The sequence below is a fragment of the Seriola lalandi genome, unplaced genomic scaffold (assembly GCF_002814215.2).
Source record: "Seriola lalandi dorsalis isolate HSWRI2012SDOR001 ecotype SW California unplaced genomic scaffold, Sedor1 jcf7180002054983, whole genome shotgun sequence".
Lineage (NCBI taxonomy): Eukaryota > Metazoa > Chordata > Actinopteri > Carangiformes > Carangidae > Seriola > Seriola lalandi.
The window spans coordinates 1041967-1069302 of NW_019525532.1; the positions used below are offsets into that span (position 1 = coordinate 1041967).

At 39.5% G+C, this 27336-nt stretch overlaps 5 protein-coding genes, 1 long non-coding RNA gene and 1 other non-coding gene across 8 annotated transcripts in view; 5 read left to right on the top strand and 2 right to left on the bottom strand.

Annotated features, from left to right (window-relative positions):
* Positions 1-729: 729 nt before the first annotated feature.
* On the bottom strand, positions 730-5189 carry LOC147817252 (protein mono-ADP-ribosyltransferase PARP14-like). The gene is made up of 10 exons (XM_087171262.1): positions 5124-5189; positions 3912-4982; positions 3590-3826; positions 3087-3311; positions 2900-2954; positions 2405-2551; positions 2204-2266; positions 1918-2094; positions 1507-1689; positions 730-1376 (listed from the first exon to the last, which is right to left on the bottom strand). The coding sequence occupies exons 1-10, from the start codon at positions 5187-5189 to the stop codon at positions 730-732; spliced, it is 2871 nt and encodes a 956-aa protein (XP_087027388.1).
* A 5013-nt stretch (positions 5190-10202) lies between these two features.
* Positions 10203-12252, top strand: LOC111647230 (C-X-C motif chemokine 3-like). The gene is made up of 4 exons (XM_023396851.2): positions 10203-10392; positions 10542-10650; positions 10809-10889; positions 11469-12252. Exons 1-4 carry the CDS (start codon positions 10332-10334, stop codon positions 11563-11565), a joined length of 348 nt encoding a protein of 115 aa, XP_023252619.1. The 5' UTR covers positions 10203-10331; the 3' UTR covers positions 11566-12252.
* Positions 12253-14224: 1972 nt separating this feature from the next.
* Positions 14225-18273, top strand: cxcl19 (chemokine (C-X-C motif) ligand 19). The gene is made up of 3 exons (XM_023396735.2): positions 14225-14383; positions 15964-16099; positions 17526-18273. The coding sequence occupies exons 1-3, from the start codon at positions 14332-14334 to the stop codon at positions 17650-17652; spliced, it is 315 nt and encodes a 104-aa protein (XP_023252503.1). The 5' UTR covers positions 14225-14331; the 3' UTR covers positions 17653-18273.
* Positions 18274-18961: 688 nt separating this feature from the next.
* Positions 18962-23063, bottom strand: trmt10b (tRNA methyltransferase 10B). The gene is made up of 8 exons (XM_023396732.2): positions 22930-23063; positions 22550-22658; positions 22287-22420; positions 21933-22085; positions 21585-21663; positions 21036-21103; positions 20793-20916; positions 18962-20711 (listed from the first exon to the last, which is right to left on the bottom strand). The coding sequence occupies exons 1-8, from the start codon at positions 23059-23061 to the stop codon at positions 20575-20577; spliced, it is 936 nt and encodes a 311-aa protein (XP_023252500.2). The 5' UTR covers positions 23062-23063; the 3' UTR covers positions 18962-20574.
* Positions 20788-23135, top strand: LOC147817253 (uncharacterized). Its single transcript, XR_015436535.1, has 2 exons — positions 20788-20924; positions 22956-23135. It is a non-coding gene; the product is annotated as an uncharacterized LOC147817253 (long non-coding RNA).
* Positions 23136-24946: 1811 nt separating this feature from the next.
* LOC111647244 (small nucleolar RNA U3) lies at positions 24947-25163 on the top strand. The gene has a single exon (XR_002760022.1). It is a non-coding gene; the product is annotated as a small nucleolar RNA U3 (small nucleolar RNA).
* Positions 25164-25794: 631 nt separating this feature from the next.
* intu (inturned planar cell polarity protein) overlaps positions 25795-27336 on the top strand; it is a 17817-nt gene continuing 16275 nt past the window's right edge. Inside the window, exon 1 of one of the 2 annotated variants that reach the window (XM_023396751.2) lies at positions 25795-26347. In XM_023396751.2, the coding sequence (XP_023252519.1) occupies positions 26082-26347 (266 nt within the window). In that variant the 5' untranslated portion in view covers positions 25795-26081. Of the gene's footprint in view, positions 26348-26944; positions 27168-27336 lie in introns of those variants that run through there. The other variant, XM_023396752.2, reaches the window with a different exon arrangement.

Consider the following 27336-nt stretch of genomic DNA (forward strand, 5'->3'; position numbering starts at 1 on the left):
CAGCAGATATGGTGACAAAGAGCAACGGTGATTACTCATGTCTTGTAAAAAGTCCCGTAAACACACACCCTTTTTTTAAGGGAAATTCCTCTGTTGCACATGAACTAAAACATTTACAATGTAAGGAGCTAACAACAGCAATTTGCTGTAATAATAACAAAAAAATAAACCATGAAAAGCATGTTCCTTTGTTGTGGATTGGACAAAAAAACATTCATTACCATTTTGCCCAGCGAAGCTCCTGTTGAACCCAGTTTTTATGATGGATTCGGTTTTGTCCTCTGTCGTCCCGTGGTACAGAATCTTTTCACCGACCCTTTTCTGTCCATTCTTATCAGAAATGTGCTTCTTCTGCGCTTCGTAGGCACGAAGCAGATGGATATTCTGCAAACGCTCGATCTAATGAGAAAAACCAAAAAGGGTCAGCTGCCAGAAACCTACCTGGAGGACACAAATCTTATAGATTAATACAGTTTATTCATATACAATTCTGTAAGGTGCCTTTGAAATCTACAGATGATTAAACGGTTAAAGCAACCCACCTTCAGGATAGTCATGGTGGCAGTTTGTTTGAAGGACTCTTCCACTGTCCGGTACTCTGCAGAGAAAGGATTCAGTGCAACCACCTTCAGACTTTCTATCTCCGCCATGTTGTCCCAGTACAGAGGGAGAGGGAGGTCTGAAAAGTAAGACAAGTTAGTCTCAAAACAACTCAGATGCTCAGAGGATTTATGTCTTATGTGTAGATGTTGTTTCCATCTTTTCACCTGGCAGATTCTCTAGTCGTTTCAGCTTCGCCGTCTGTCCGGTCACGTGTCTTGTGGCCTCCATCTTCTGTAGATCCACTCTCCACAGGATGCTGTGTGCGTCCACTATCCCTCTCAGTACTTCACGGTTTTCCAGGTTGTGATTGGCTGTTTTGGGAAGCCTCTCCCACCTGCCGCTTTGCCCCAGGATGCACCAAGCCACACGACTGTGCAAATCTTCCTCCTCCCTGGCTCTGGCTTCTCTCCTAAGCCGACCGATGGTGTGAATGATCTGTATCACCTGGTCGGCCCTTTCTTTTAACCCGCTCAGCGTTAAGCTGCCCTGGTCCTGATGCATGTACAGACCCAGGTTCTGTACCAGCTGGTTGAAATTGTTCATGTCATGCTGGGTGAGGCCCTGAAGGTCCTCCCTTGTCCAAGTTAGTGTGGCGCACTGAGCCTGATACAGACCCTTCAGCCTTGTCATGGCATCTTCAACATTTTTTTTGCAAAGACCCAGAAACATGAAGACGGACTGCTCGGTGGAGCTGGTAGGGAGGATGCTTTGGTCTGCATTAATAGACACTGGGGACTGTTGCTTCGGTACATCAGGCAACTGAAGTGCTGACACTGCAAAATGAATGAAAATGTGACAATCAGTGAAAATACAACAAGTTGATTCCGATAGAGACTTTTGAAACCACCATAAAAAACGATGGACCTTGATGTAAGGATTCGACAAAGGTTGACTTCTTCTCACCTGTGTTGATTACAGCAGAGGGAAACGTCTGCGTTGCTTGGTGTTTAAATACCAAGAAAACCCTGATCTTAATCAGTACAAGACGAATGTTGGTGAGAGAGTAGAGGGAAGCAGATGATGTGGCAATCTTCACCCCTCGAAGGACGGCACGTGCCACGACATCAGGGTCCAGCCCTCCACCCCCTGCGTAAAGCAAGAATTACGTTTTTACAACTAGGGTGTAAAAACCTGTACAGGTGTGTCTATCTCTGTCTTTCCTGTTTTGACACTTCCTTGCTCTCGAGAACCCCTTTCTACTTTCTGTACCTCCTCCTAGCCTTATCCTGGAGGAAAGATAAGGTTTAGATACCGCATTGAGACATTACCCCCACCCTGACTCCGTCTTCCTAGATTGTCTTATGCAATATTTACCTGCACATATGGCAGGAATCGCCACAGACTTGTATCCAGATGTTTCACAGTGTTGAATGATGCGACACACCAGTTGTTTGACGATGCCTGCATCGTTTTGTCCGTACACGTGTAAAATGGCTTTACAAGGGAATGATCCAGGCTGAGTCTCAAACACCTCTCCTCTGTTGACTTTAGCTAGACACAAGACGGGAAAGACAGCAGGTGTAAGAAGCTGTTGAGTTGTTTATTGAGTTGAGTTGTGTGTGTGTGTGTGTGTGTGTGTGTGTGTGTGTGTGTGTCTTACCGCTTTTCAGTAATGCCTCCAGCTGGGGTCCAGCCTTAGTTAAGATGTCTTTGCACACACCATCTGTGGAATAATGACAATAGATACATATAATTGCAAAAATGATTTACAGCACAGTTGCAGTCCTCTTGCTCAGTGGGACACCTTGCAACCACGCTACACAAAAACCCCCCTCCTGCCTTGGTGTGCCGCCACACCTACCTCTTTGAAAATGAACAAAGTTGGTCGTGTTCACCACAGCATCTGTATTCTCACTGCTGATGTCACCAAACACCAGCTGTAGTTTAACCCCACCTCCCACTGTCATGGTGACGTCATCAAGGTCGCTGGCGAGGGAGCTGAAGATTACTGAGAGGAAGAAAACACGTGTCATATTTCATGTTTGATGCTTAATCTAATGGCTGGGGATACTACAGCAGTGGAAAGGAACTAAGTACATTTACTTCACTACTACAATTATTATTCTTACTCTTCTTATTTCCATTTTATGCACTTTATACTTTATGAGGGTGTAGCACTGTGTATTTTGCATAGTGATAATACTTCTGTACTTTTTACAGACTGCACTTTGAATGTAACAGTAAATATGTGCTGTGATATTCATTTTGCTTAAGTTAAGAATCTGCCCTCTGGGATACTAATGTGCTGTGTGTTATTAACAATTATTAATGGAGTCTGAGTATCCGTCTAGTTTACCTTGGCTTCCTTGATTCATGCTCAAGCTGAGGTGTCTGTAGACATCATGGTAGCACTGTAAATACAAATGCCTCCAGTAAACATCATCCTCTTATAAAGTGAATCAAATGCACCCTACAAACACATGTTACATATTACATTACAATCGCCACTTTAAACTATTAAAAGAAGATGAGTTTTATTTCACCTGCTCAGAGTCACGATAGCCAGGTTTAATGACGACGTGGATGGTGGAGAGAGAACCAGAGGATGTGGATAATCCAAACTGGCGAATGTTCTCAGTCAGCACTTGAATTGCTTCTCTCAGCGGGTATTTTAACACGATTCCAGGTCCGATAACTGGAAAGGCCACTGAACTCAAGCCCTGCTGTACGCAGAGGTCCAAACACTTCTTCAGTCCATTGCTAAGAGCCTGGGAAACAAAAGTTGGACATTTTTATTAAAGAAAGATAATAAATTATGAAATAATCATGAATATATGGAGTTAAATATATAAATAAACCATTAAATTGTAAAATAACTCTTGTTATTTAAGTTCATCATGGCAATTTAGCGAATCACATGCTCCCAGCTACATTAGCTTTTAGCTAACAAGGTAAACCCAGCTCCTGTTGATCAGAGAAAACACTAGATGTTGCAGAGTTTTATGTCTTTACTATCTATTATGAATCAACCAAATATTTACTTCACCTGTAAACTCTTTCCTCTGACTCCATCCCAAGGCAAGCACTCAATGAAGAAGAGCTTGGAGCAGTCCAAAGACGGAGGCCCATCAATCTGCAGAACATCTCCAGGCCTGAAGGTATGCTTTGTTGCCATCAGGGCAAAGTTTATCATGATTCTACTACCAGCTTTACTCAGCAGACACTGACCAATTTTAGTAGAAGCTAGATGCCTATTCAGCATAGGGATGACCAACACATTCACCTGTGGAAATGATGTAAGGATGTGAACAAGGGGTGCACTGTTAATCCATTTGAAGTAGAATAGAAAAGAATAGAAATCGTCGAACCTGCTCATCCTCCAAACTGCCGAGCTTGATCTTCAGGTTTGTTTTGTTGACTGCGATGCTCCCAACAGTGTGGCTGCGCTGTCTGGGTGTGACACGTGGGCTGGGTCTGGGTCTGCTGATGCTTAGTGATTTGGTTTTCACATCTGGTGAGTGCACACTTTGTTGTTCCCTGATAAGGACCTCATAGAAGCTCTCTATCAGATCCTTGCTGACTTTACCCTCTGCCTGGAAGTACCGCTGAGCTCCTGGTCCGTCTAGAACTAGTGTGTCTAACGTCAGGCTGGCTAGAGTTGACGTTAGGGCCCGCTGGACCTCCTGGACATGACAACGGGGACCAGACACGAGCACACAAGGACGCGGGGAGTGTGAGGGTTTTAATGTCACTTTCGTCTCCTTCATCCCAATCAGGCTCAAGAGATTATTAAAACAGTCAACCATCCCAGGATGCGGTAAGTTCAGCACTTCTTGTATCTCAGCCTGATTCATCTGGTAGTCATGCAGAACCTCTTTCAGCTTGTTCACATGTTCAGTGTAGCCCACCAACCGTACTTTGGTCTCTGAGGTTCCACCGGGTCCTGGGATGAAGCTGACGTCCACTCTGAAGTCTCGACAGTTTGCCTCGTTCTTGGCCTTGATGAGGATTTCCTTCACTCTGTTCAGATCTGGAGGTGCAGCTGAAGCTCCCTGCAGCTTCACAGTGTCCACACTCAGGTCTCTCTGCACTGCTGCCCAAGCCTCATCCAGGGCACCAGAGGACAAACTGGATAAAACCACGTCTGATCCCACCTCTATGGAAACAAGATTTCTGAGACTCTGCTGGAAGCGAGCCTTGTACTTGGCGATGGCACCGCTGGTTTTTATGAAGGTAATTAAATCCGTTGGGAGCTTAACTCTCTTTTCTTTTACGCTTTTCATCGGTTCATCGTGTTTTGTAGCTCCTGACTGCACCCCTTTATCAAGTCCCTCTAAAATTATGGTATGTGTGTGACCTCTGTGGATTTCAGTTGCTGGGTTATGAGTAAAGTCTTCTTCTACCAGTTTGAACTGCTTCTCACCAACCCGGCATTCCCTCTGTAATAATAGTAATAAAAAAAAAAATAGAAGAACACAGATAGTAAATCTAATCAGGATGTAAAACTTTCTGACACTTTCTCTAAGGTTTTATTACACAAGTATCAGCAGTATTCCCAGCACATTACACCGTTAACTCACCTGTGATTGACCAGTGGACGGCTGGTCAGTGGGTGTAGGGTGGTCGAGCAAACTGGTTTGGCTCATGGTCAGATACAAGTCCCGACAAGGAAAAGAGATGGTGTGAAATTTTCTCTGCAAAACTCTTTCCTTGTCTGCAGAGAACAAACAAACAAACAAAAGGACTACATTTAAACCACGCATGTGGCTCTAAGGGTGGTGGTGCTTCACCTGTAATACCACCATGACGCTGACTGTTGCAGATCAATTAGCAATAATACCACTATCAAATGTCACTGTGGTTAATCACATTGAACATATCGAAACAGAAACATTTTCAGCCTCAAAAGAGTCTCACACTCCTAAAAAAAAGTTAAGAACAACTTCATGCCACATTTAGGATGAGCTGTAATTTCTTTAACTTTTCATCTTGTCCCTTCATAAAGTTAAATTTTCAATTGTCATGTTAAAGCTATCACATTCCCATCAGCCTCTAATGCTAAGCTAATATGGTGAACATCGTAATCAACCCTGTTGTCATCACTCTGTCATTGTGAGCATGCTCAGGCTGGCATTGTTTTACCTGAGTACAGCCTCACACAGCCGCTAGCGTGGCTGTTGACATGACTGAGTCTTGGTTACGCAGCTAATTTTAACACCAAGAGACAACTTACCTTCTTTTATCTTGAAGCAGATTTTATAGATGTTGCTTCCAGCTTGTTCAATTATTCCACATTCGCCTTGTTTTGTCTGAAAGTGTCTCCTGAGCTTCTGCTTCTCTCTGTCTGAGAGAGATTTTGCTTAAAAAAACAGTGGCTGTTGATATTCATCCATTTTACCAAAAGTTCTGAACTGAAAACTGAGAGGAAAACCTTTGGCAAAGTAAAGCACTGCTCTGTCTGTCACTGTGAGCTGAGTTAAGCTTAATCATTGAAGTTTTTTTTATTATGTTTCATTTCCAGTAAGTCCTCATGCTTATGCGGTTCTATTAGATTTGCAAATGGACACACCCACAGACATTAAACCTTTGGCTTTGAGTGCATTTCCTTGTTTGTACCTGTGCAGGTATCACGGTCAGTAACAGCCTACTGTAACAATGATGATTACATTGATGATTAAGTCTTAATGTGATGTTGATACATACAAAATACTTGCATGAAAATCTAGTTCATAACTGGTAATGTCACAGGGGACACTGACAGCTCAAGGGGCAAACAAGACACAGCAGCAGTGAGTTGTCACAGCATTTATTCCCATGCTCATGTTTCAATAACAGGTATTTTTTTAAGGTTAGTAAGAGAGTTGTTTCCGTAATACTTCATACGCTTCAGGGTAAATGTCCACCTTGAAAATCTTCTCAAGGCCTCTGTGTTTGGCTTAGTGAATGTCTAAAGAAAATTTAGGAAAAAGTTTATAGAAATTTATGATTTATGATATAAATCTAATGTGATGTAATGATGACATATCAGTGCTGAGAATGGCATTAAATGTTTTATTTGTTGTTTGTTTTATTTGGTAGCAACTGTAGAGAGACCACAGGAAATGAGAGGAGAGAGAGATGGGGAATGATATGTGACAAAGGTTGCTAGACTGGATGCAAACCAGGACGTTGCGGGTCATGGTTGGTCCCCTCACCTCTGGTCCACCAGGGCGCCTCAACACCAATGCTTTCTGTTATTTCCTTAATGTCATGTGTCGTGATTTCACACACCTTCACATAAAAATCCCTGGTCTAAAACTGACATCCTGCACCAACGCGCCAAACCAGTAGATGTCACTCTAAGACTAAAAATTCTACTGATGCGCACATAAACAGTAAAACAGCAGTTGTTTATCGTGTGTTTACAACTTGCAAGAACTTGTTTTAGTCTTGCAGTAAATTCTTAACTACAGTTTACATTCATTACGTTTGCTTTGAGATATTGTTAGTTTTAGTCATTGAGCCTTTGTTATTCGTTCTGTAGCAGCATGCATGCACAGTCCATGACCCGAAATGAACTCCATCCTCCAACTCCAGCGCGGGAAAACTTGCAGAGGTGGAAGATAAAGCATCATTTGGTGTTTTATCTATTCACAGTTAAACTGAGCTCAAAGAGTCACCTGGGCCGACTAAATGGGCACTTGGATTAATCAGAGGATACTGATGTTAATTGAACTGTCCAAATGGGATCTTAGGGGCATAGACTCACCAGAGGGACAGTGAGGGGCACTTTAAGATACATGGGCTCATCACAGGTGCCGCAGGGTAGTTTGGGCTGTCCAAAGGGTTTCTTGACCAGAGGGAACTTGGACTAAACAGTGGGGAGCTTCGAGGCAAGAGGGGACACTTCTCTAGTTCTCTAGTGTTGTGCAATAATTTCTTTTTTTAAATTTTTTCAAAAATTTCTCTTTTATTCTGATTCATGCAACCACACATAAAAAAAACTGTGGTTTTAAACAGCCTGCTCAACATTACCGGTAGCGCTGCATGTTTTGAAATGAGATTAGAAAGATCTTGAGCTGCTGAATGTGAAGACCCTTAATATTGTGGTTTTAATGAAATGAATACAAATACAAGTTGCTGATTTTCATCACATTTAGAGGTTAAAAAAGTAACACCCCATGATAAAATCAAAACTGCAGGCATAGTCATGAAAACCATTCATTTTTCCTCTGTATTGTCAGTAATGTTGCCACGTCTGTAATTAAGGTAGCATTAATCATTATTATCTCTGTGGGAGGATTTTACAGTAAATGGCCTCAAACCCACAAGAAAAACTTTAAATATGGCAATATCTCCCCCAAAAAACACACTGTCTAATGTCCATATTTAGAAAAGGTTTTAGGAATGAGAGCAGAAAAGATAAAAAAAACAAGGCCTTTTAAAAGTTCCCTCACTATATTCAAATGATTTGTTTAATTGAGAGGTCTTTTCTTTAAAGTTAAAGTTCAGAGTTTTGTTCCGCTCAGTTGATCTGACCTGACGAGGTTGAGATACAAAGGTAAAACAACAACAACACAAACATAGACTGCACCAAATGTCACGAGGATTGTCTCATTTTCACACTCACCGAAACACGCACCATCAGAATTTGATCGATGCTGAAATCACATAGATAGTCTTCACACTTCTGATGTTTTACCAGGATGTAACAAAGCATTTAGCTTAACTTAAGACTTTGTATTGGACAATACAGTGTTACAAAACTGTTGTTGTTTTTTGTGTTTACTGAGAATATGCATTATAAAATCCAATGTCACTATATCACATCTGTTTTCTTGGTCTGCAAGCACCAGGCAGCGCACACTTGTTTGTTGTCTAACGTCATCAAAGTGCGACAGACTGCAGTTGCAAACTAAAACCTTCTGTCCAGGGTGCTGCTGTTGTGCACAATTTAAACACTGAGCATCAAAACAATCGTTTGGATAATTGTGGCCATTGTGAATATGGGTCATGCTAACTCAGCACTCACCATGCATCTCAGTGGCATATCACAGGTGCGCTGAGCCTGTTGAATCTTTCCAAATAAACTTCACTTTCATGTAATTCATAATTCATTTCAATTTTTTCTGTTAAATTTAAAAGCAGACGACTTAGATGAGCTGCTGTGGCTAACTGCGTGAGGATCTTTTGGGAAAACTTACTGGCAAACCAAATTTCAGTTTCACATAAATCTTTTAGGGACCATGCAGTCACCTTCTCCTCCACCATGCTGGGGACAGTAACACGATCAGAAACTTTATTTTTTAAAACTTTGATGATTCATTTTCTTGGCTGTTGCTGCCGTGTGGTCTGCTCTTCTCTTCCAGTCATGATCATGACCAAAGCTATGAGGTGTGAGCTAAATCTTGGTATTTGTCACACAACTAAATACCTGAATATCATATTCATTTATTTATTCATGGTCAAGTGACATTTCCCTGCAACTGATGAAGTTGAAATACTGTGTGTCTCTTTGTCTGCTGATTGATATCTGCACTGAGTTGCAACATGACAACCCCCCCTCCTCCTCCTCGAAACACACACACTCAGACACACACACACACACACACACAGACAGACAGACAGACAGAAACATACTTAGACCTGTTGACTACTATTTCACACCCCTGCGTACCACTGCAATGAGTCAGTTACTTGGAAATCTTGGAGTCTGGCATAAGCTCACAGTCCACGTGGGACAGCAACTTCCATCGAGAATCTGGGTTTCAGGCTGTTTCCGGTTTATATGTTCTCATGGTGAAACGTGCGATTACACAACTTGACTGAGGGTGGCAAGGCTCAAATGAATTAGAGAAATAAATAATTTCCCTTTCTAAAATTCTTACTTAACAAAGTAATTTTAATTTAAATTCACAGTTACGTTAAGGTGATCAACCACAAGCCAATAGTGATGCAAGGGAAATAATTTGCATTCACCTGACGACAGCTTTAATTCAACACTTTTGCTAAGTAAATAAATAGTTTATTACCATCAACACAACGGTTTGGGGAGAGGCACAAATTGGATTGATTTTCACATTGGAGCCTAAGATGCACAGTCACTGTTTGGAAACTGATCTGTTCAACAAAAATGATCGTGGAAACATTTTGTGCTCCAGGGAAAACAGGAAGACACCTGTCCAAAAGAAGATTTCTGAGGGTAGTTTAAAAGCTTTGGCTGACAGAGGTAAAATGAGTTGGGTCAGATGAAGTCAGCTTTATTGATACAGCACCAAAACAGAAGTTAGAGGGCACTTTTCATATAGTACTCCTTATAATATTATTAACAAGGACCCAGCATTCTTCCATTAGTAAGTGCTTGGGAATAGTAGCAAGGAAAAACTCTTTCTCTATCAGGTAAGGAAACCTCAGACAAAAGCCAGTGCCATGTAACTTGTGTCTTGGGACTATCAATCCTGTGAACACTGATAATGGAGGCACAGTGCCAACAGCAGATGTGTCTCAACATGAGGAACCCATTCATACACATGGAGGAAGTCTTTAAAGGGAAGTGAAAATCGAACCTCGTCAACCTGGATTCTCTGGAAAGAGGGAATGGACTATAAATGTTAGCAATAGTGTGGGAAGCCAGCGAGGGGGGGGGGGGTCCAACACTTCTCTGGAAGTGTCTTCACCTCACTGTGATTGTATAAAAAGGAGGTCCAGAAAGCATGAAGCAACCAGTCTTGCATGCTCAGGCAGCACAAGGAGAGTAAAGTTAAGATTCTGCATATCTGAGGAGCTAATTCTTACCATTTAAGACAAGGATGAATACTGCAATCCAGTGCATCGTTCTCCTGGCCTGCGTGGTCATCTGCTCTTCAACATGTAAGTGTGCTAATTTATTGGACTGTCAAAAGCTTTTTCTTGTTGTTTTTCTGCATTTATGTGACTTGAAATGAGCTAAATTCTGACACTCTGCTTCTTCTGTTGGGTCTAACATTTATATATATATATATATACTTTTTTTTTTACAGCTATTAAGCGCTGCCAGTGTGTAAACACAAAAAAGCAGACGGACCCAAAACTCATCGCTGATGTCAAGGTGTATAAACCTCGTCCATACTGCAGCAAGACAGAAGTGATGTAAGTACCTGCAGTACCATGAAAATAAGAAATAGACCTAAGAGTAGGTTTGTTTCTGATTTGTTATTGCTTGATTTGTGTTGATTTTCCAGTGACAGTAATTTGTAAATGTTCTTTAGAGAGTTGTTTTACATTAAATCTTTCTCTTTCTCCCACAGTGTCTCACTGAAAGACAATAATCTGATGTGTCTCGACCCCGAAGACAGATTCACCAAAACCATCCTGATAGTAATGAAAATGTGAGTCCAATGACATTTTTTTTTAATTTTTATAGATGGTTCACTTTCATATGCCACTGGGCGTGAATTGACACTCACGTAATTAGATATGGGAGAGTTTGCCAGTTGAAGTGCTTGGGAAGAAAGTAACATTTCTGCATCCCTCCAGCTGCTCGAGTAGAGGCAGCCGATGCCAAAGGAAGAAAGAGGTTTCTATTAAGCATATTTTAAGCTGCAACCCAATCAAACATTTAATGCATTTTTAGTTGCACGCTAGAGTTAGAGTAGTGGTTCCAAATCTGGAGACACAGACTTTTTGTTTCAACTCATATCTGAAGTCACATTCCAAGTAGAGAGAAAGCATCGTTTTGCATTGATTTACAGTGTTAGGAAAATATCAGATCAGACTTTTTTCCAATCGATTCTTTTTGCTTTTGAATAATTGAATAGATTTACATATTAAAACTAATCATTTTCAAAAAAAAAGTTGAGAAGAAAAACAAGCATCTGACATGACATTTGATCAAATGTTGAAACCAATGTTTTAGATTGATTGAAATTTCAAATTAAAAGTTGACCATGATATGTTTTTATTCACAGGCAGAAGGCACGACGAGCGGCTAAGATGAACAACACTGTCCCAAATACCATCACAGCGGAAGCCACAACGCCAAACACAATAGCACCAGTATCATAAACACACTGGGTGTTTATCATTTCAGTTTATAAGCAGAGAGAGCAGCGCACCTCCTTGAAGTGCGGGTACAACTTGGTTCACATCCTGCTTGTTTCTTTAGAAAGGTGGCACAAAACTGACTTGTTTTACTTCGCTTGTTCTGAAGAATACGGGAATAAGTTTTCCACACCGGCAGCTATAACTAAAAATAAGATGTAAATGTGTTAAATATTTAATACTCCAGCAGCCCTAACTGAGTGTTATGTTCTATATTATGGCATATTTAGAAACAGTTTGTGAAGCCAGTGAAATGTCCTTAGGGACAGAGACAGACACTGTTGAGGTGTGTGATGTGTAAACACTGATGAGACTGTTGTTTTCTTATCTAAATGTTGCCTTAAGGTCGAATCGATGGTTAATGGGCAGAAGGTTTTTCTACTACGCTGATCTAAGACGCAACGTGAAAAGTAAAAGCAATGTGCAATTTCAATTAAGATTTATTTGCATTGCATTTGTTTGTATAATTTGAAGGATTTCTTTTTTTTACAAATGTGTATTTATGTGTGCATATATCTGTATGTGTGTCATGTTTGTTTTTGTCTTTTATCAAGACTCAAATCATAATCTGCCAAATTATTTCTTGCCATGTGATGCTGTTGATGAAGAGCCGAATAACTGCAATAAATCTGATATTTTAGAAAAAGAAAATTGTGACATCTTGGTATTTTATTATGAATAAATAACCAGTTCTCAGCTCAGAAGCTGAAGGGGAAGTGGTTTTCTTTCCTTTCTTTCCTCTAGGTGGCTGTATTGTTCAGTATTTGCTACATACGTTTTCACTGCAGTCAATCATCTGTATTTGTCTGTTGCTGGTGTTTTGCTCCACCTTGACTCATGAACACGAAGACTGAGCTGTAGGTGATAATAAGAAAATGTATAGACACCACAGTCAACGTTACAACTAAAGGACGGAGGCTATACTTTGCTTTTACCTTAATGCTAATGTCACAGTGATAAGTTGAGCAGGTATAATGTTTATGATGTTCACCATCTTGCCAAAAATATTGCACAGAATCACATTTGTTGATCCATCCCATACTGCTGGTTGGACTGACATTCCTTCTTTGTTTGTTTCTTTCTTTCTTTCTTTCTTTCTTTCTTTCTTATCTATCATCACGACTCCCTAACCATCAACATATTTTACTGTTTGTTTCTCTCACACTACCATTTAATTGGACCAGTATTGTGTCTTTTCTCATGCCTTTCTTGGAGGGTGGGTGAGCTGGGCAATCTCTCTTTTACAAGAAAACCCAGATCACATTCCCAAAACATGTTTGTTCCTCGAACCAACAAACTAGACGCAGGTTCCTCATTTTGTGTTATTTTATTTCCTTTTCTAGCTTTTGTTGTGTTCACTCTCCAGCCTCCATCACTAACCGGCTGGTGTCAAACAAACACAAACTGGAAAAAGAAATTCTAGTATAAATTTGGTCACAGGTATTATTTGTATGTGTAAATACTTTGTTAATATCCTTATCAACCCAAAACAGACAGTATATATACAGTGTTATGGTCTTTTTGTGTTTTGGTAAGTAAAAATCCCATTAAATATCCCCTTGTTTTTCAAAAGGTCACAATTTTGTAAAGTCATACTGTAATACATCATTTCATTTCTTACATGTCATGTGGGCTTGAGGCTTTGCATGATGACCCACTTTTATTCCACATTCCCGGCCCAGACGTCACATGCTGTCAATCATAAGGGAGCAATATTTCTCAAGTCGAACCAGAAGCACTCTGTCCCTAAAATAAGTCGGGTAAATGAGTCTTTACCAGCTGCCGAGGTGGCTGTGGTTTCTTTCTGTCTGTCTGCTTATTTGTTTATTTCTGTCTATGGTTTCAGACGTTTCCGCAGATACTGACACAGAACAAGTTTTCAACTAAATTTGATGATGATTCATCACTATTCACTATGTGTTAATACTTTGTGTAAAATTAACTTTGATGTTGTCTTTTTAAAACAGTTTAAATATCTTCATCTTACACCAGTCCAACATTACACACTTAGTGGAGATTATGTTTATTAAAAGACAGCCTGCAAAAGATTGACTAATTCTGCTTTAATACAATCAATCAATAAATACAACAGCCGGTCTAAAACAACTTTTCACCACACATGGGAATGAGAAAATAAAGAAAACTGTGCCAGAAGGTTAGAGCAAGGTCTGAAAAAGCCCCTGGGAATAAAACCTTAAGACCATCAACAACAACACGGTGTCACAGAGTCATATGTACTGCAGCCACGGGTAAAATTGAGCTTGTTTACAAAACAGTATCTGATGATCATTATAAATTTCCTCTTTAGTAGTTTAGAGTTTAATTGTTTTGCAGAGTTATGTCAAGTAGATGAGGAATAAGACTGGTTGTGTCCATTGTCCAGACAGGCACACTTCATCTGTGTGATACAGTTCTGCGGCCGCTGGCCGCGAACGTGTCGTCCCTTAACCTCAGTCGGGCCTCTGGTCTGTCCCTAACCTCACTATCCCATGACTATCTTCTGCTGCACATGTGGAAATGTCAAAGTGAAACCTATACACACACACACACACACACACACACACACACACACGGACAAGGGTTTTATTCCTCAAATCTCCCACAGCCAAGTTGATGAGGAGCACATGACCACTGTGTGTTTAAATACTGCTGTGCAGATGTATGTAAACAGTCTCAACAGCTGTACAACATCTGCCTGTGTTCAAGGAAGTCAGCTGCTGCATTAACAGGATGAAGCTCTGCGTGGTGGTTGTGTTTCTGGCCCTCTCTGTTGTCATTAACGGTAAGAGCTACACAGCTACACAACGTCAGGGTTTTATGGAGCATGACTCAAGCAGCGTTTAATGAGGGGTACAGGAAACTGAAGCTTCAGAGATGTATGTAGAAATGTCAATCTGGTAACAACAGTTTGTATCTCATGGGTACATTAAACACATCCAGGTTCGTAGATAGTTGGAGTTGTTTACAGTTCTGACTGACAGGTGAGGAGATCCAGGCGTTCAGCCTCTGTGGGGTCGTTGATGTCACTTGGTTCGTTAGTGCATTTGTCATTACAGTTGCTGGGAGTCACAAAAGGCCAAGTGTGAATGTAATAGACAGATATCCTCAATGTGACCCCAACCAACTGTCGCTAACGCTTTGCCTCAGGTGACTCTAACGGCCGTCGTTACACAACCAGGTGCGCCAGCCAAGCCCGGCTGCCCTTTATTCAACTTTCCTCGTACATTAAACATGCTATTGAAATCCAGAATAGGGAATTCTTTTAGATAAACCTGTGAGCGAACCACCACTGTTTTGCAACATTAGACAAAACTCCAGTATGTGACAATATATAATAATAATAATTAACCTCTTGAAATCTGGATTGCAGGACATTTTAAGTGCTTTCGCACATTTCAGGCAGCCATTCGTTTCTATTCATTTCACCACAAAATGAAAATCAATTTTTGCTCCATCATGTGAAGATTGCGTCTGCTTTTATTGTCATTAAAGTTCAGCTTTTGGTGCACGGTATTGCAGCTGTTAGTGGTCACTAATTTGAAATGTCTATTATTGTGCTACATGACTATACAGTAACTTGTGCAAACATAAATGCAGATTTTTATATTCTAGTCAAATGAAATGGAAAGCAGTGGCTGCTTGGACGGTGGTGCATAATTTTATATGCATTTTTTTTTTTTTGTAAGATTAATTCATTGTCTTTGGAAACTTTCAGATTTTTACCAGAATTTAAAAAGAGCAGTGGATCCACTAAATGGCCCAATGCACTCAATGCACAAAAACATGATTGTGTAACACAGAAGCGTTGAATATGCAACATTTTTATGCACATAAAATTCATTTGAATGATGATCACTGACTGGACTCATCGTGTATTACGACATCTCAGTGAGTCTTTCCAGCTTGTTGTAACAACACAGAATATGACCATTACCACAATGACTCGAGTATTTAACTTGTAGTGAACAGGAAGATGAGTGGGAGAGAAAATGAAGAAGTGCCTGTTTGGAGAACAGGGCATGTCAGCATTTTATTCATGAATAATATTGCACCTGATAACATCAAGATAAGGCAAGATCTCAGTAAAACTGAACAAAAGGTTGCAGTAAAATTGCATTTGTTGTAGGGTCCAGGTCCAAATAATAACGTTTGCAGGACGAAGCCAAATTAAAACTTCTGCCAAATTAAATCACTGCTGAGGCGATAGTGGAAAAGAAAACACAAGATAATCAGCAACGGCTTCTGCTCTGCTGGACTTGAAGTTTATTTTCACAATCTACAAAATCTTTTCCAAAGAAGAAAAGCCTCTAGCGATATGTCTGTTTTAAATCTGTGTTCTGACTGAATGTCTGGTTATGGCAGGAATGCCGCCGATCAGCAGGGACTACAACACACACTGTCGGTGCCTTCAGGTGGAGTCGAGGATCATCCCTCCAGACAATCTGAGGAGCATCAAGATCCTCCCCGAAGGGCCTCACTGCCCAGACACAGAAGTAATGTAAGTGAATTCTTGACTCAAAGGCAAACGGATTATTCATTAACAGTCAATTAACAATGTGATAAATAGCCATCAGACTTTCCCAAAGCTAAAGGTAACATCTTGAATTTGGTTATTTGGTCAAATTGATGTTATAAAACCCAAATATGATCCTGTGTTGTGGCTATTAATGAGGACAGTCATGACTTTGATGTTGTTTATGAGAGTTTTATTGACCCGACAGGAGTTTACATTCAGCAGTTTCACACAAATACATTTGTTTTGACATAATACGTTTGAATATTGCTTTTAGGAATAAAAATTAAGCTGAACAAATTAAAGTCAATGAGATGTAGCGTCTTCATCTGAAACAGTATTTGAATATTCGTTTAGGGAAAAATTACAGGAAATAATACTAAGCAGTTAATGGTACATCATTTAAAAAATGAAAGATCAATTGTTAAAGTATTCAAACTTAAATTTAGCTTTTCCTCTGTCAGTGTTTCTCAAAAACATCCTTCGTGTTGGCAATTCAATGTTCTGTCAATCAGCTGATGAATGAATTGAGTAATTGTTTCTCTAATAATAATAATAATAATAATAATAATAATAATAATAAGCTTTATTTATATATCACCTATGCACTATAATTACATGTAAATTACACTTTGTAGGTGTTGTTTTTTCAGTCAGTATTTTTAATTTGACTACTTGTAAGCCAAAAATATTCTAAAATAAGGTGATTTTGTCTTTCTCCACCTGAATTATGTTCTGGCATTGGGGAAAATACTTTGTTTACATGTACTCAAACATAGACCACTGCAAAATTTCAGCCTTAATATTATTGGATCTTGTCACCATCGACCAAAACTCGTTAGTAGACAGACTGGAAAACTGGGTGGGACTGGGTGGTAACCCTGCTTGGAAGACAAAACACAATCATGGATTGTCAAATGATATGGAGTTCATCGTGGCTTCATTCTCTGGCGGTCCATGTTTTCATCTTTAGTTGGCTGAATTACTGTAATGGTGTCCGAGCAGGTGTCTACTCAATCAGACATATCTGCTCCCAGAAAACTCGAACTCTGAGATGCTTTAAATTGAAGTTTAAAAGTTTCATCTCTGCCACTGGCTTTTAGTAATTTTGATAATGACTTTTAGCTTATTTTGTCTTTTGTCTTATGTGTCTTTTAATATTACCATTTGTTTCTTTTATATCTTGTCTTTTTGCCTTCTCTGTCTCACATGACGCACTTTGAATTGCCTTGTTCTCAGAGGGTGTAACGAACTTATGTTGGCCGTGAAACAGCATTTAGATCAGAGAGTGTTTTGATAGAAAAGAAGCTCTGAGAGAATTGTGTGGGTGGATTTGCTCTGAAGACTTCATGACCTCATTATTTCTCAAATCCCAGCTTCAGCTCTAACTGTGATACGTCTTTTTAATCAGAGCTGGACTGGCAAGCGGGGAGAAGGTCTGCCTGAATCCTCGGTCCTCCTGGGTCAAGAAGCTGATCCACTTTGTTCTCGAGAAACAGTTACATCAACAAGCGCCACTCCCCAAGAATCGGACATAAATTCATTATGTTAAAAACATACTGTAACTCCTTTCTGCCACAATGAGCCGTGCTGTTTTACTTTAAAGAATTATTATTAAATTTAACCAGTCTGTGTATCTTTAATTTCTTTTTATTCTTTATTTTTGTGTCATTATATTTCAATGCAACCAGCTCTAATGTAAAAGTGTTGGAAGACTACTGTTTGTAAAGAGTGAAGTGTGGCCTGAAATGTAAATGTAAATCTGATTGTGTGACTATTTGAAAACGGATATTGTATGTAGAGCCTCTTCTTCTCTTCTCTGATTGGCTAACTGAACAGTTGCCAGAGCTCCAGAGAGGAGCTTGAGACAGGAAATGTAAAACTTACGTTGAGATATTTTTTGGCTCTAATATATCTTTCTTCTGGATCAACACTTCAAATAAAATGCATGCTTCAACTTTTTTTGAGCCCCACAAATTTGTCCTGCAGCCAAATAAAACACAGAACACACAGCCAAATTTTAATGGCTAGCCAATCAATAGCTGCTGATACATTTCACTCTAAACCCCAGATGTGAACCTCACCATCCTCTCCATCCTAAAATGTGAAACAGGACATTATAAAGCACAGTAAAGAAATAAATGCCTGATTTAAAATACTGTCATGACTCTGAGTGTGTGCAGTGATTGACAGGTTCATTTCCCTAAACTTTGCTGCACCGGCTGGACAGATACAGCATCATCATTAGCAATGCATGGAGTTCAGTGACCTCAGGTTATAAACAAGACTGACAAAGTCTTAAGTGACACAATATTACAAAGACATTGATTCATTTTGGTTTTATGTCAGGCAGATGAATTCTGCTTTAAAACTGTTTGTGTCTCAGGAAACAAATTTCAACATCCACATGTCACAATCACTTTTCCACAGAGATTTCTTTGGGAACTCCTCATTCATGTTAGTCACTCAGCGTGAGGAGGTAGTTTCATTTTCAATATTTAATATGTGACTTTTATCGCATACAAACTGTTCAACTGTTTCAGTCCAAATTGCATTAATTTTCTGGTTGTGCCCTCCGTCTTCTGGGTATCCATTTTGAATACACAACATAGAACTTGTGCAGTAGTACTAGTTGTTGGTAAAGCAGTCTGGATTCCAGTGGATATCTCAAAACGTCTTCCTCTGCTGTAGGAAAGTATGTTTCAACCAAAGCCTTCATGAGGACTCTGTGCAGAGAGGCTTATGAAACAGCATGAACTGAGATTTGGCTGGTGTCTGACAGTGCTGGGGCCCTCCTCCAGATATTTATGAAATCACTCATTGATGTCAATGTCAAGAGCCAGAAGGTTTTTGTTCTGCAGATATGCTGTTTATTCATCTTGTCATTGATTCATGTGCTCTGTCATTTAACAAAAGGGTTTCCGTTACATTTCATTTAACATTTTTCCCACAAAAATATCTGTAACTCTTAAGAAATAATGTCAGGGAGTATCAGAGCTGCCATGTGGAAGGGAAGTAGATTTCTTTTCCTGTCTTCTTATCTTAGTTATTTTAGTTATTATTTTAGTTATTTTAGTTATTATTAGAATGGTGATAAACAGTAAAAAACTTCCCATAAAAGGAGGGAATGGTTGCAACCTACAAGAGACATTCATGTTTGTTTAACACAATGCCATCCAAAAATATCTCAAACGTGTGATGAGACAAGTTAAACCTGCATCCAGACAACTACATATAAACACACACACACACACACACACACACAAACCTCAAACAGCAGACAGGTTGTTTCACGCTTCACATGCATGAATACCGAAGGCTCTGTTTCTACAATTTGATTGAAATCTAGGATTTTGAAGGAGATAGTTGTCCTGAGAAATCTGTTACGATTCTCCAAGGAGATCATGATTCAGGACCAGGCTGGAAAAACAGCATCATGGAGCAAGATCAAAATCTTAAAGTGTGTTTTGATATTTATCATTGGAGAAGCCTGAGAACCAGTAGGTGAAAATAAAAAAAACACTGCAGCAATCTAGTCTGCTGAATACACCAGTACAGGACAAAGGATGATTTAAAAAAAAACATCAATGGTGACACTCGGGTGATTCAGGGATTTTGAGAGATTCATTTTAAGATTATTAATAAAGATTTTCAAGCAATACAAATATACAGAAAGACTCGATCAAGCTAGTTGGACCAGAAAATGCAGGAAACACTGCAGTCGATGTTCATCTCTGGTTTCTCTGCCAACAGTCATTTAGGAGCCAGAAGATGAATCGGTCTAGAAAAGATCAGATTGTTTTCAAACAAGAAACAAAACCTTTGAAAAGATGGTGGATAACAAATATACCAGCTATTTGAAGAATCTCTAAAAATGCAGGCATGACCTGAAGGAAGGTTATCCTCCAACACATCCTCGCTCTTTTAAACCATTTCATTGCTAAATTGCACCTGGTAGCAGAGTTGCTGCATTTATTTTCTCAGCTTCTGTTGCAAAATATTTTCTCTGTAATCAATCATGCTGAACACACAAAACTACGGTATATTTATATTAGGATTTTATGTACAAGAACTGATTAGATTAATATTCTCTGCAGGAACGCTCACAGAAAACGATCCATTCCTGGTCAATTTATGAGGACAAACCTCAGGGATTTGTTTACTATAATAAAGTAAAAATGATCTTGTTCACTGCTGCTGAACTGCATAAAAATTACTCTTGAGAAAATGTCACAAATGCTTCTCGGTTTTGACCCTGAAGTCAGATGAGAACTAATAATCATCTCCCAAGATATGACATTATTTGGTTTCAGTGTAAAAATGACCAGATATGTTGAACAACAGTTTGCTGTCTTTCCTAAACAGGCAACATTATGTCAGCTCCCCTTAGGTAATTAACACGTATAGTCTTTCTCTCTTAGTGTCCGTCCACATCAGCTTCTGAAATGAAAACGACGCCATTAATCCAAAGTCTGTGTTACAGGAAGTGGCGAGGAATCATCTGGTGCAACAACGTAACCCTTCCCCGGGGGAAACCATGCCTGCAGGGCGTCTGACCAGCTGCCCGTGTCACAGAAAGTCAACAAGATGTCGAACACTGTTGGAGAGAGAGAGAGAGAGAGACTTCATTAATAACAAACGAAAGAGGTGAGAAAAAGAGTCTGAAATCGTCGCTCACCTTGATTAACTGCCAGGATCTTTGAGTGGAAATTCTTGGCGTTGTTTTTCTTCACCATGAACTCGTCTATGGGCAGCCTCGCCGTGCGGACACTCAGTTCTCCAGCCCGCGAGAAGCTCAACTTCTGCAGAGGTGAGATGGAAATAATCAACACAGCCATACCTGACATTTATCAATAACAAAAGCTATTGAATTAGCGAGTTGTAACGTCTGTGTTGTCCAGTTATAATCTATGCACAACACCTTCTGGATGCTTTCATCCACGAGGCCACCGAGGACGTACACCTTGTCAGCATCCACTGTTTCCAAAGCTGAAATAAAACAAGATTAAAAAAATTGTATCTTAGAGAATCAAACAGGCAAAAACACTCATATGCAAATATATATATATATATTCTCACTGCTGCTGCATGTTTGTTGGAGGTAAACTACTGCAGACATGAGGGAGACTTGTGCACCCCAACAATCTTTAAAAAAATAACACAAAAAAAATGTATATTCTTTTTTATTATCATTATTTTTTTGAGTTTTCTTATCATACTGGAAGTATCTGTGTTTTATTGAGCAACTTTATCACTAACAGCAGTAGTTAGCAATAGTGGCAGAACCAGCAGTAATTTTATTTATGCACAAATGAAAGGGGTTGTGTGGCTCCCTCTGCTGGCCAAAAGATATATTTCAACTAAACAAATTCCATCTATAAAATTCACCCCTACTGAAACTTTCAGCAACCCTGCACAAACAGACAAAATTGACTCTAAAGTGCAATTAATTCATTCAAATCCTTAAAACCTTCTTCAGCATCTGGAGAGAGGTAGATGATAGTTTCTGTAGGAAAGAGGTCCAGACAGCTTTCTTCTGTTATGTCCATCTGAAATAAGCAGGAGAAAGGGATGAAAACTGAAAAGAGTCCGAGTCTGTTGCTCAATATAAAAACTATTCCCGGTCCAGGTTCCAGAGGAGGTGAGTGGGACGACTGAGGCAACACTAAGCTCCAAGACTCAGCCTTAAGGTCTAATTGTTGCATTTTACCCTGTTCACAATATAATTAACCTGACAACATACGCATACGCATTGTTCAGCAAAACTGCTCTTAGCAGTTCATATCAGGTTTAGTTGTTTCGGCGGGAGCTGACTTACCATGTAGTTGAGGAAGCCGTCGTTCATCCGTATGCACTCTCTGTAGAGACGGCTGTCCTCTCTCAGGTCTGTCAGGAACAGGTGGAACGGTCGAGCTGCCTTCTTGTTCGACCCGTACAGCCTTCTTAACTGACCAGCCAGCCGGCTTATCTCCTGAACCAGACAAACATACACAAAGAGAAGCAGGTGAACAAAAGCCGCACATAAATATCTCTCTGTGGAAACTAGTACAACTGCAGCACCATTATATGAAACAAAACTAGCTGCATTGTACCTTGAGTGTTTTTAAAAACAGGATGTTTGAGAGCGAATGATGCCGGTTGCTGGTTTGAGGTTTCCTCCTCAGACACCTACCTTGTCAGACATGCAGTCAGTCATACTGAGATCAACACAGAGTTTGGACCCTGTTGTCTGGGCCTCAGCTAAACGCTCTTTTGTGATCGCCTTCATGACCCGTTTGGTAAACTGAGGACAGTCAGCACTGGCACCTATGTGACAAATAACACACAGGAACGGCAGGTGCTCTGATTATAGGAGAAGCCAAAGAAATTTAACTTTCACCTTAAATGTCATTGAAAAACAAAATGATAGTTTAATATTGTTTGCTGGTTCTTTACCTGACTCCTGCTCACGGTTCAGTTTCCTCCTCTGCTTCTCTTCTTTCCTTTTGCTCTTCTTTGCAGCGAGCTGCCTCTCCCAGTTTCGCTGCTTCCTCAACACATTCCTCTTTTTATTGAACAAAAAACAGTAGAAGTGTAGAACAACATGAAGAATTGTGTTTTACCAACCAAAGTAATCTAAGAACATGTAAATGACCTGTTCTCCGGACACTCAGAAAATGCATGTATCATTATTATTTTACATTTAACCGAATTAATAAAGACCATAATCAATCAATACATGGGCAGTAAAAACAATGCTACCATGTAAAGTTATACAAGGTTAGAGATTTTTAAATAGTCCTTATTTCAGATGTAAGCTTGGTAAACAAACTTACAGAACACAGTGCATCTTCTCTCCCAGGCTTGTCTTCCACCTCATCATTCTCCACATCTATGTGAAGCAGATCCATCCCCTCTGAGACTCCAATCATCTGCATGTCACACACTTCAGAGGGAATATGTGCCATTTCAGTCTGCTGCTCTCCTCTGTATCCTCTGACTTCAGATGTATCACGTGAAAATAAATACATTAAAAACACGTTATTTTCTTCTGTAAATGTCCAGATATTTCTCTAGTTTTTGTAGCAAAAAGGAATAATGGGTTTGATTAAGACATAAAGGCTTCCCATGTATGTCTATGTGTGTGGGTGTGTGTGTGTGTGTGTGTGTGTGTGTGTGTGTGTGTGTGTGTGTATGTGTGGCCAAAAAGTAGATAGATAGATAGATAGATAGATAGATAGATAGATAGATAGATAGATAGATAGATAGATAGATAGATATTTCTGACATCCTCTAAATGATACATTGAAAGCAGCATATAAAAGAGCTAAAGGTAGAAGAAAAAAAAAACACATGCCTGAGCAGAGACAGGAGTCGCTTCCAGGTTGCGAACATGTCGCATACGAATGACGTCATCGTAAACAAACGGTCAGGGGCGAGGAAAAAGGGGGGATTGAATCTATAGGAAAAGGGTCAATTAATAAACGAAATGTTTTGTTCAGACCGATATAAATTGCCTGTTTGTTTGTTTTTCTTTATTATTGTTTATTTCATGTATTTACAATCACCAGTAAACGTCATCCTTAACTTTTCGCTTATTTTCCAGAAGAGGGCGGTGTAAGACCGATACAATCCAGTGAGGGTGAGTCAAAGAATGAACTTTTAATAAATGATTGATTATTATAAATTAATCCTAAAGGATTTTACTCCTAAAATATTTTCTTGAGTTATACATGAGTCCATTTTCCATGTGGCTTTTTTTATTATTGCAAAAAGAGAACAGAACAGCTGTACAAACAAACAGTTAAACAAGAGAATATTGTGATTAAACATGTTAGATATCAGCATTCACGTACAAAAATTGTAAAATGAATAAGAGTAACAAACAGTAAGAACAGTAAAATTCAATATAAAGAAAAAAAACGGAGCACATACATACAAATTAGGCAAAATTAAAATAAACGATAATAAAAGCTAATGGTCTTCTACTAGCTTACAACTAGCACAAACGACGAGCCCACGAGCTAAGTTGACAAAGATGATGCTACAACTACTAGCTCTCTAACAAGGTTAAACCAAGATGATGCTACACCTACTAGCTCTCTAACAAAGTTGAACAGGGATGATGCGTTTTACATCAGTACAAATTAATTGCTACATAAACATTTGCCTTAACCTTTACAAAAGTGCATATTGGTAGTTTTGAATATTGTTTTTTAAAATGTGTTTTTCGTGTTTTCTTAGACTTAAACGGGAATGCTCATTAAAGTAAAACATTTTGATGTCAGGTCATACACGGGAACTATCGTATCGTACCGTTTCTGGTCGGAAGTAAAGAAATTGGCGCACACATTTCCTTATGCTAGTTAGCTTTTCATAACGTTGAACTGTAATTTTCTCGCCTTTTCTGAAGTGACATTATCTGTACCCCTTGCTATTTTACATTATGTGACACCTGCATTCAGTAAAAAAGCATGTCGTAGGGATTGTGTAACGTCTGGCCTTTAAAAATTATATTTACACGTCAGTTGTTGTTAGCAATTGAAGCTACCACGCTGCCTATAGGACCGCACCAACCAATGAGAGCTAACGGAGGCGGGCTTTGCCACCAGACAGCATTGTGGGTATACTAGATAAAGACTATTTATACATTACTTTACGGTTAATATATTGTTGTTCAATCAGCTGCTATGTGTAGGTTGTTTTTTGTATTTTTGGTGTAACAGATACATATGATCTATTTGTGATAATTTTCGTAATAAATATAGATAGTATACAGCCTGTCGTGTGAGCACCATGACAGTGACACTCAGGATCCTCATACTAGTAGTCTGGCAAATCGTTGTAAGAGTTAAGACTATACTTTCAGGGATCATTTCTATAGTTTCTGACTTGAGAAATGTGTTTCTAAAGTGTTTGGTCTCGCTAACCACGATGAAGAGTCGGTGATACTCTTCCCTGAGCGCGAAGCGGGCGAAAAGACTTGATTAACTTCATATGCTTTTCGCTTTTGATGACCGTTCACTGTTTCCTCTGGGGACAATGAGGGGAAGAGTATGATCAGAGTGGTAGTGCTATAATGTCTAATATCAAAATATCAATTCTTTTATTTATTATTTATTTAAGTATAGAATTATAAGTTGTCTGTTACAATTGATACAGGTGTGGAAGTCTTTATTTTTTATAATGTATGAATTGCAATCACGTCACACAATATCTTTTATACAGCGCTGTTTGTAATTTCATTGTTTACATGCCTCATTTAAGTCCCTTTATTTATTATATAGAGATAGAGGACGCTACGTCTTCATGTTTATTTTTGTTTTATCTTCTTTAAACATTTCTGTTGGTCTCTGAGAGTTAGCAAATGTAATTTCCTACATGCTTCCTAAATTCCTACAATGACAAATGAAGTGTCTTATGTCTTATGCAGCTCAGTAGGGATTTTTTTTTAGAGGTTTAGTTATTTTGCAGATTGTGATCTAAATATCTATCTACAATAAAGTGCCCAAAGCAGCTCAAAAGACCTCCAGCTAAAACATTACAATGCTTCTTGCTCCTTGCATTGAGTGAGAATAATCCAATAACAATTACACAATAGCTCTAATGGAGTGTCCTGGATTAATTCAGTAGTTTTGTCAAGGATACGCGTGGTGCAGCACCATTATTTCCTCAGGCTTCAATGCTGTTTTTTTTTTTTTATGAAAGTACAAATGTGGGCTTGTACACTGAGCTTCTTGTTGGTAGTCCAGAGTAGGCGGGTTTTTACTCCACCTGCCAAGAAAACCGCTGGGACAAATTCCGCTCTGCTGGCCTGGAGAAACACTCAAACCTTGACACACAAAAAAAAAAAAGAAAAAAAAGAAAAATGTCTTTATTCTCCCTTTGAAAAGCGCTGATGTTGAACTGTTTACTTCTTTCGTGTCACTGATTGACGTGAGAAATTGGAGGAGGATTTGTTCTGGTCCTGGAGACGCAGTTCAGCCTCATGCTGGTGCTCATGCGGTCAGGAGAGGAATTAATTTTGATCTCGTCGGTGGCTGAGTACAAACCGTTTTCAGACTTTTCTTGCAGGAATTTTTTTTACAATGCAACTTCAAAAACTGGACGATTTAATTTAACGCAGCATTGTTGGCCTCACTCATCCCGGCGAAAACATGACACACAAATGATGTTTAACATTTCTATAGATGGAGGTTCATTCTCTAAAAACTTGGAGGACTTCGACTCTATCCGCAGTGTTCTTCTTTACAGGTCAGTAAAGGCTTTATATCATCCAAGGATTGCACAAATATCTGAGTAGAGATTGATTTTTGTTGTGTGCCTGTGTTTGGCCAAAGCCACTTTGCCTGAAGTTTGCTGAATACCGGAGGGGATTTAAAAACCTCGTGCAAGCCTGCAGGGAGGTAGGGATAAGGGGCATCAATAAAAAATATAAATAAATAAATAAAAGTGCACATGTGCAAATAAAAAATTCAGCAGTTCCAGACTATTGATTGTCATTGCATCCATAGGTCATACATTCCTCGTAATTGCTTTAATTATTGCAGAAAGAAAGTGATTTGTGTGGTTCTCATACATTTGTTCCTTCATTTAGATTTATGTATTTATTATTTATTTACATACTTAATAAATTTAATTTAAGTCACCTGTTATAACTTGAGCAGGTTTGTGGTGTTGTCTGTGTGGTTGCTGCATTATTAAATGGGAGTCTAACTTCACGCTGCTGCAGGTGATAAAGATCGTTCATTCTTACCTAGCCTCTCTCAAAGCTTCTGCGTTGTCAGGGGCAACCGCACCGTCCACCAATCAGATGACGCGTTTCTGCGTCATGTGACGGCGCAAGAGGAAGTCTCGTCGACGCTAACAACATGGCGAGAGAATATCACCGTTTGTTTAGCTAAAAGTACGCAGGATATAAAACGACTTCTGACCAAATGGCCTCCGCAAATTACCGCCACTGTCCCGAGAAAGCTTTTTGTGGCGGTCAAACGGAAGTAGACGGAACCGAGCACAACAGCGGTAGTGACTGTGAATCCACATCATCGAGTTTCAGCAGCTCCGACTACTCTGAGTAAAACTCTCCCTTCTTGTGTTGTCACTAATAGAATAAAGGTTTCACAAAAGTTTTTAAAAGTCTGTAGCCTCTCTGGGATAATCTTGTTCAGATTTGACCGGTTTTAGTTTAGTGGTTTTGATCTGGACCTGGTCTGATGTGGTCTAGATGTGTGTGTGTGTGTGTG

Bases quoted from the DNA above. Each gene is read 5' to 3' on its own strand.
- LOC147817252 (XM_087171262.1), bottom strand. From the start codon at position 5,189: ATGAGCCAAACCAGTTTGCTCGACCACCCTACACCCACTGACCAGCCG. The intron at 4,983-5,123 runs GTGAGTTAACGG...CTATTATTACAG, and splicing joins CGTCCACTGGTCAATCACAG to AGGGAATGCCGGGTTGGTGA. The intron at 3,312-3,589 runs GTGAAGTAAATA...TTTGTTTCCCAG, and splicing joins TCAGAGGAAAGAGTTTACAG to GCTCTTAGCAATGGACTGAA.
- LOC111647230 (XM_023396851.2), top strand. From the start codon at position 10,332: ATGAATACTGCAATCCAGTGCATCGTTCTCCTGGCCTGCGTGGTCATC. The intron at 10,393-10,541 runs GTAAGTGTGCTA...TTTTTTTTACAG, and splicing joins GGTCATCTGCTCTTCAACAT to CTATTAAGCGCTGCCAGTGT. The intron at 10,890-11,468 runs GTGAGTCCAATG...TTTTATTCACAG, and splicing joins ATCCTGATAGTAATGAAAAT to GCAGAAGGCACGACGAGCGG.
- cxcl19 (XM_023396735.2), top strand. From the start codon at position 14,332: ATGAAGCTCTGCGTGGTGGTTGTGTTTCTGGCCCTCTCTGTTGTCATT. The intron at 14,384-15,963 runs GTAAGAGCTACA...TGGTTATGGCAG, and splicing joins CCTCTCTGTTGTCATTAACG to GAATGCCGCCGATCAGCAGG. The intron at 16,100-17,525 runs GTAAGTGAATTC...CTTTTTAATCAG, and splicing joins TGCCCAGACACAGAAGTAAT to AGCTGGACTGGCAAGCGGGG.
- trmt10b (XM_023396732.2), bottom strand. From the start codon at position 23,061: ATGGCACATATTCCCTCTGAAGTGTGTGACATGCAGATGATTGGAGTC. The intron at 21,104-21,584 runs GTTTTAAGGATT...GTTTTATTTCAG, and splicing joins CTCTCCAGATGCTGAAGAAG to CTTTGGAAACAGTGGATGCT. The intron at 20,712-20,792 runs GTGAGCGACGAT...TCTCTCCAACAG, and splicing joins GATCCTGGCAGTTAATCAAG to TGTTCGACATCTTGTTGACT.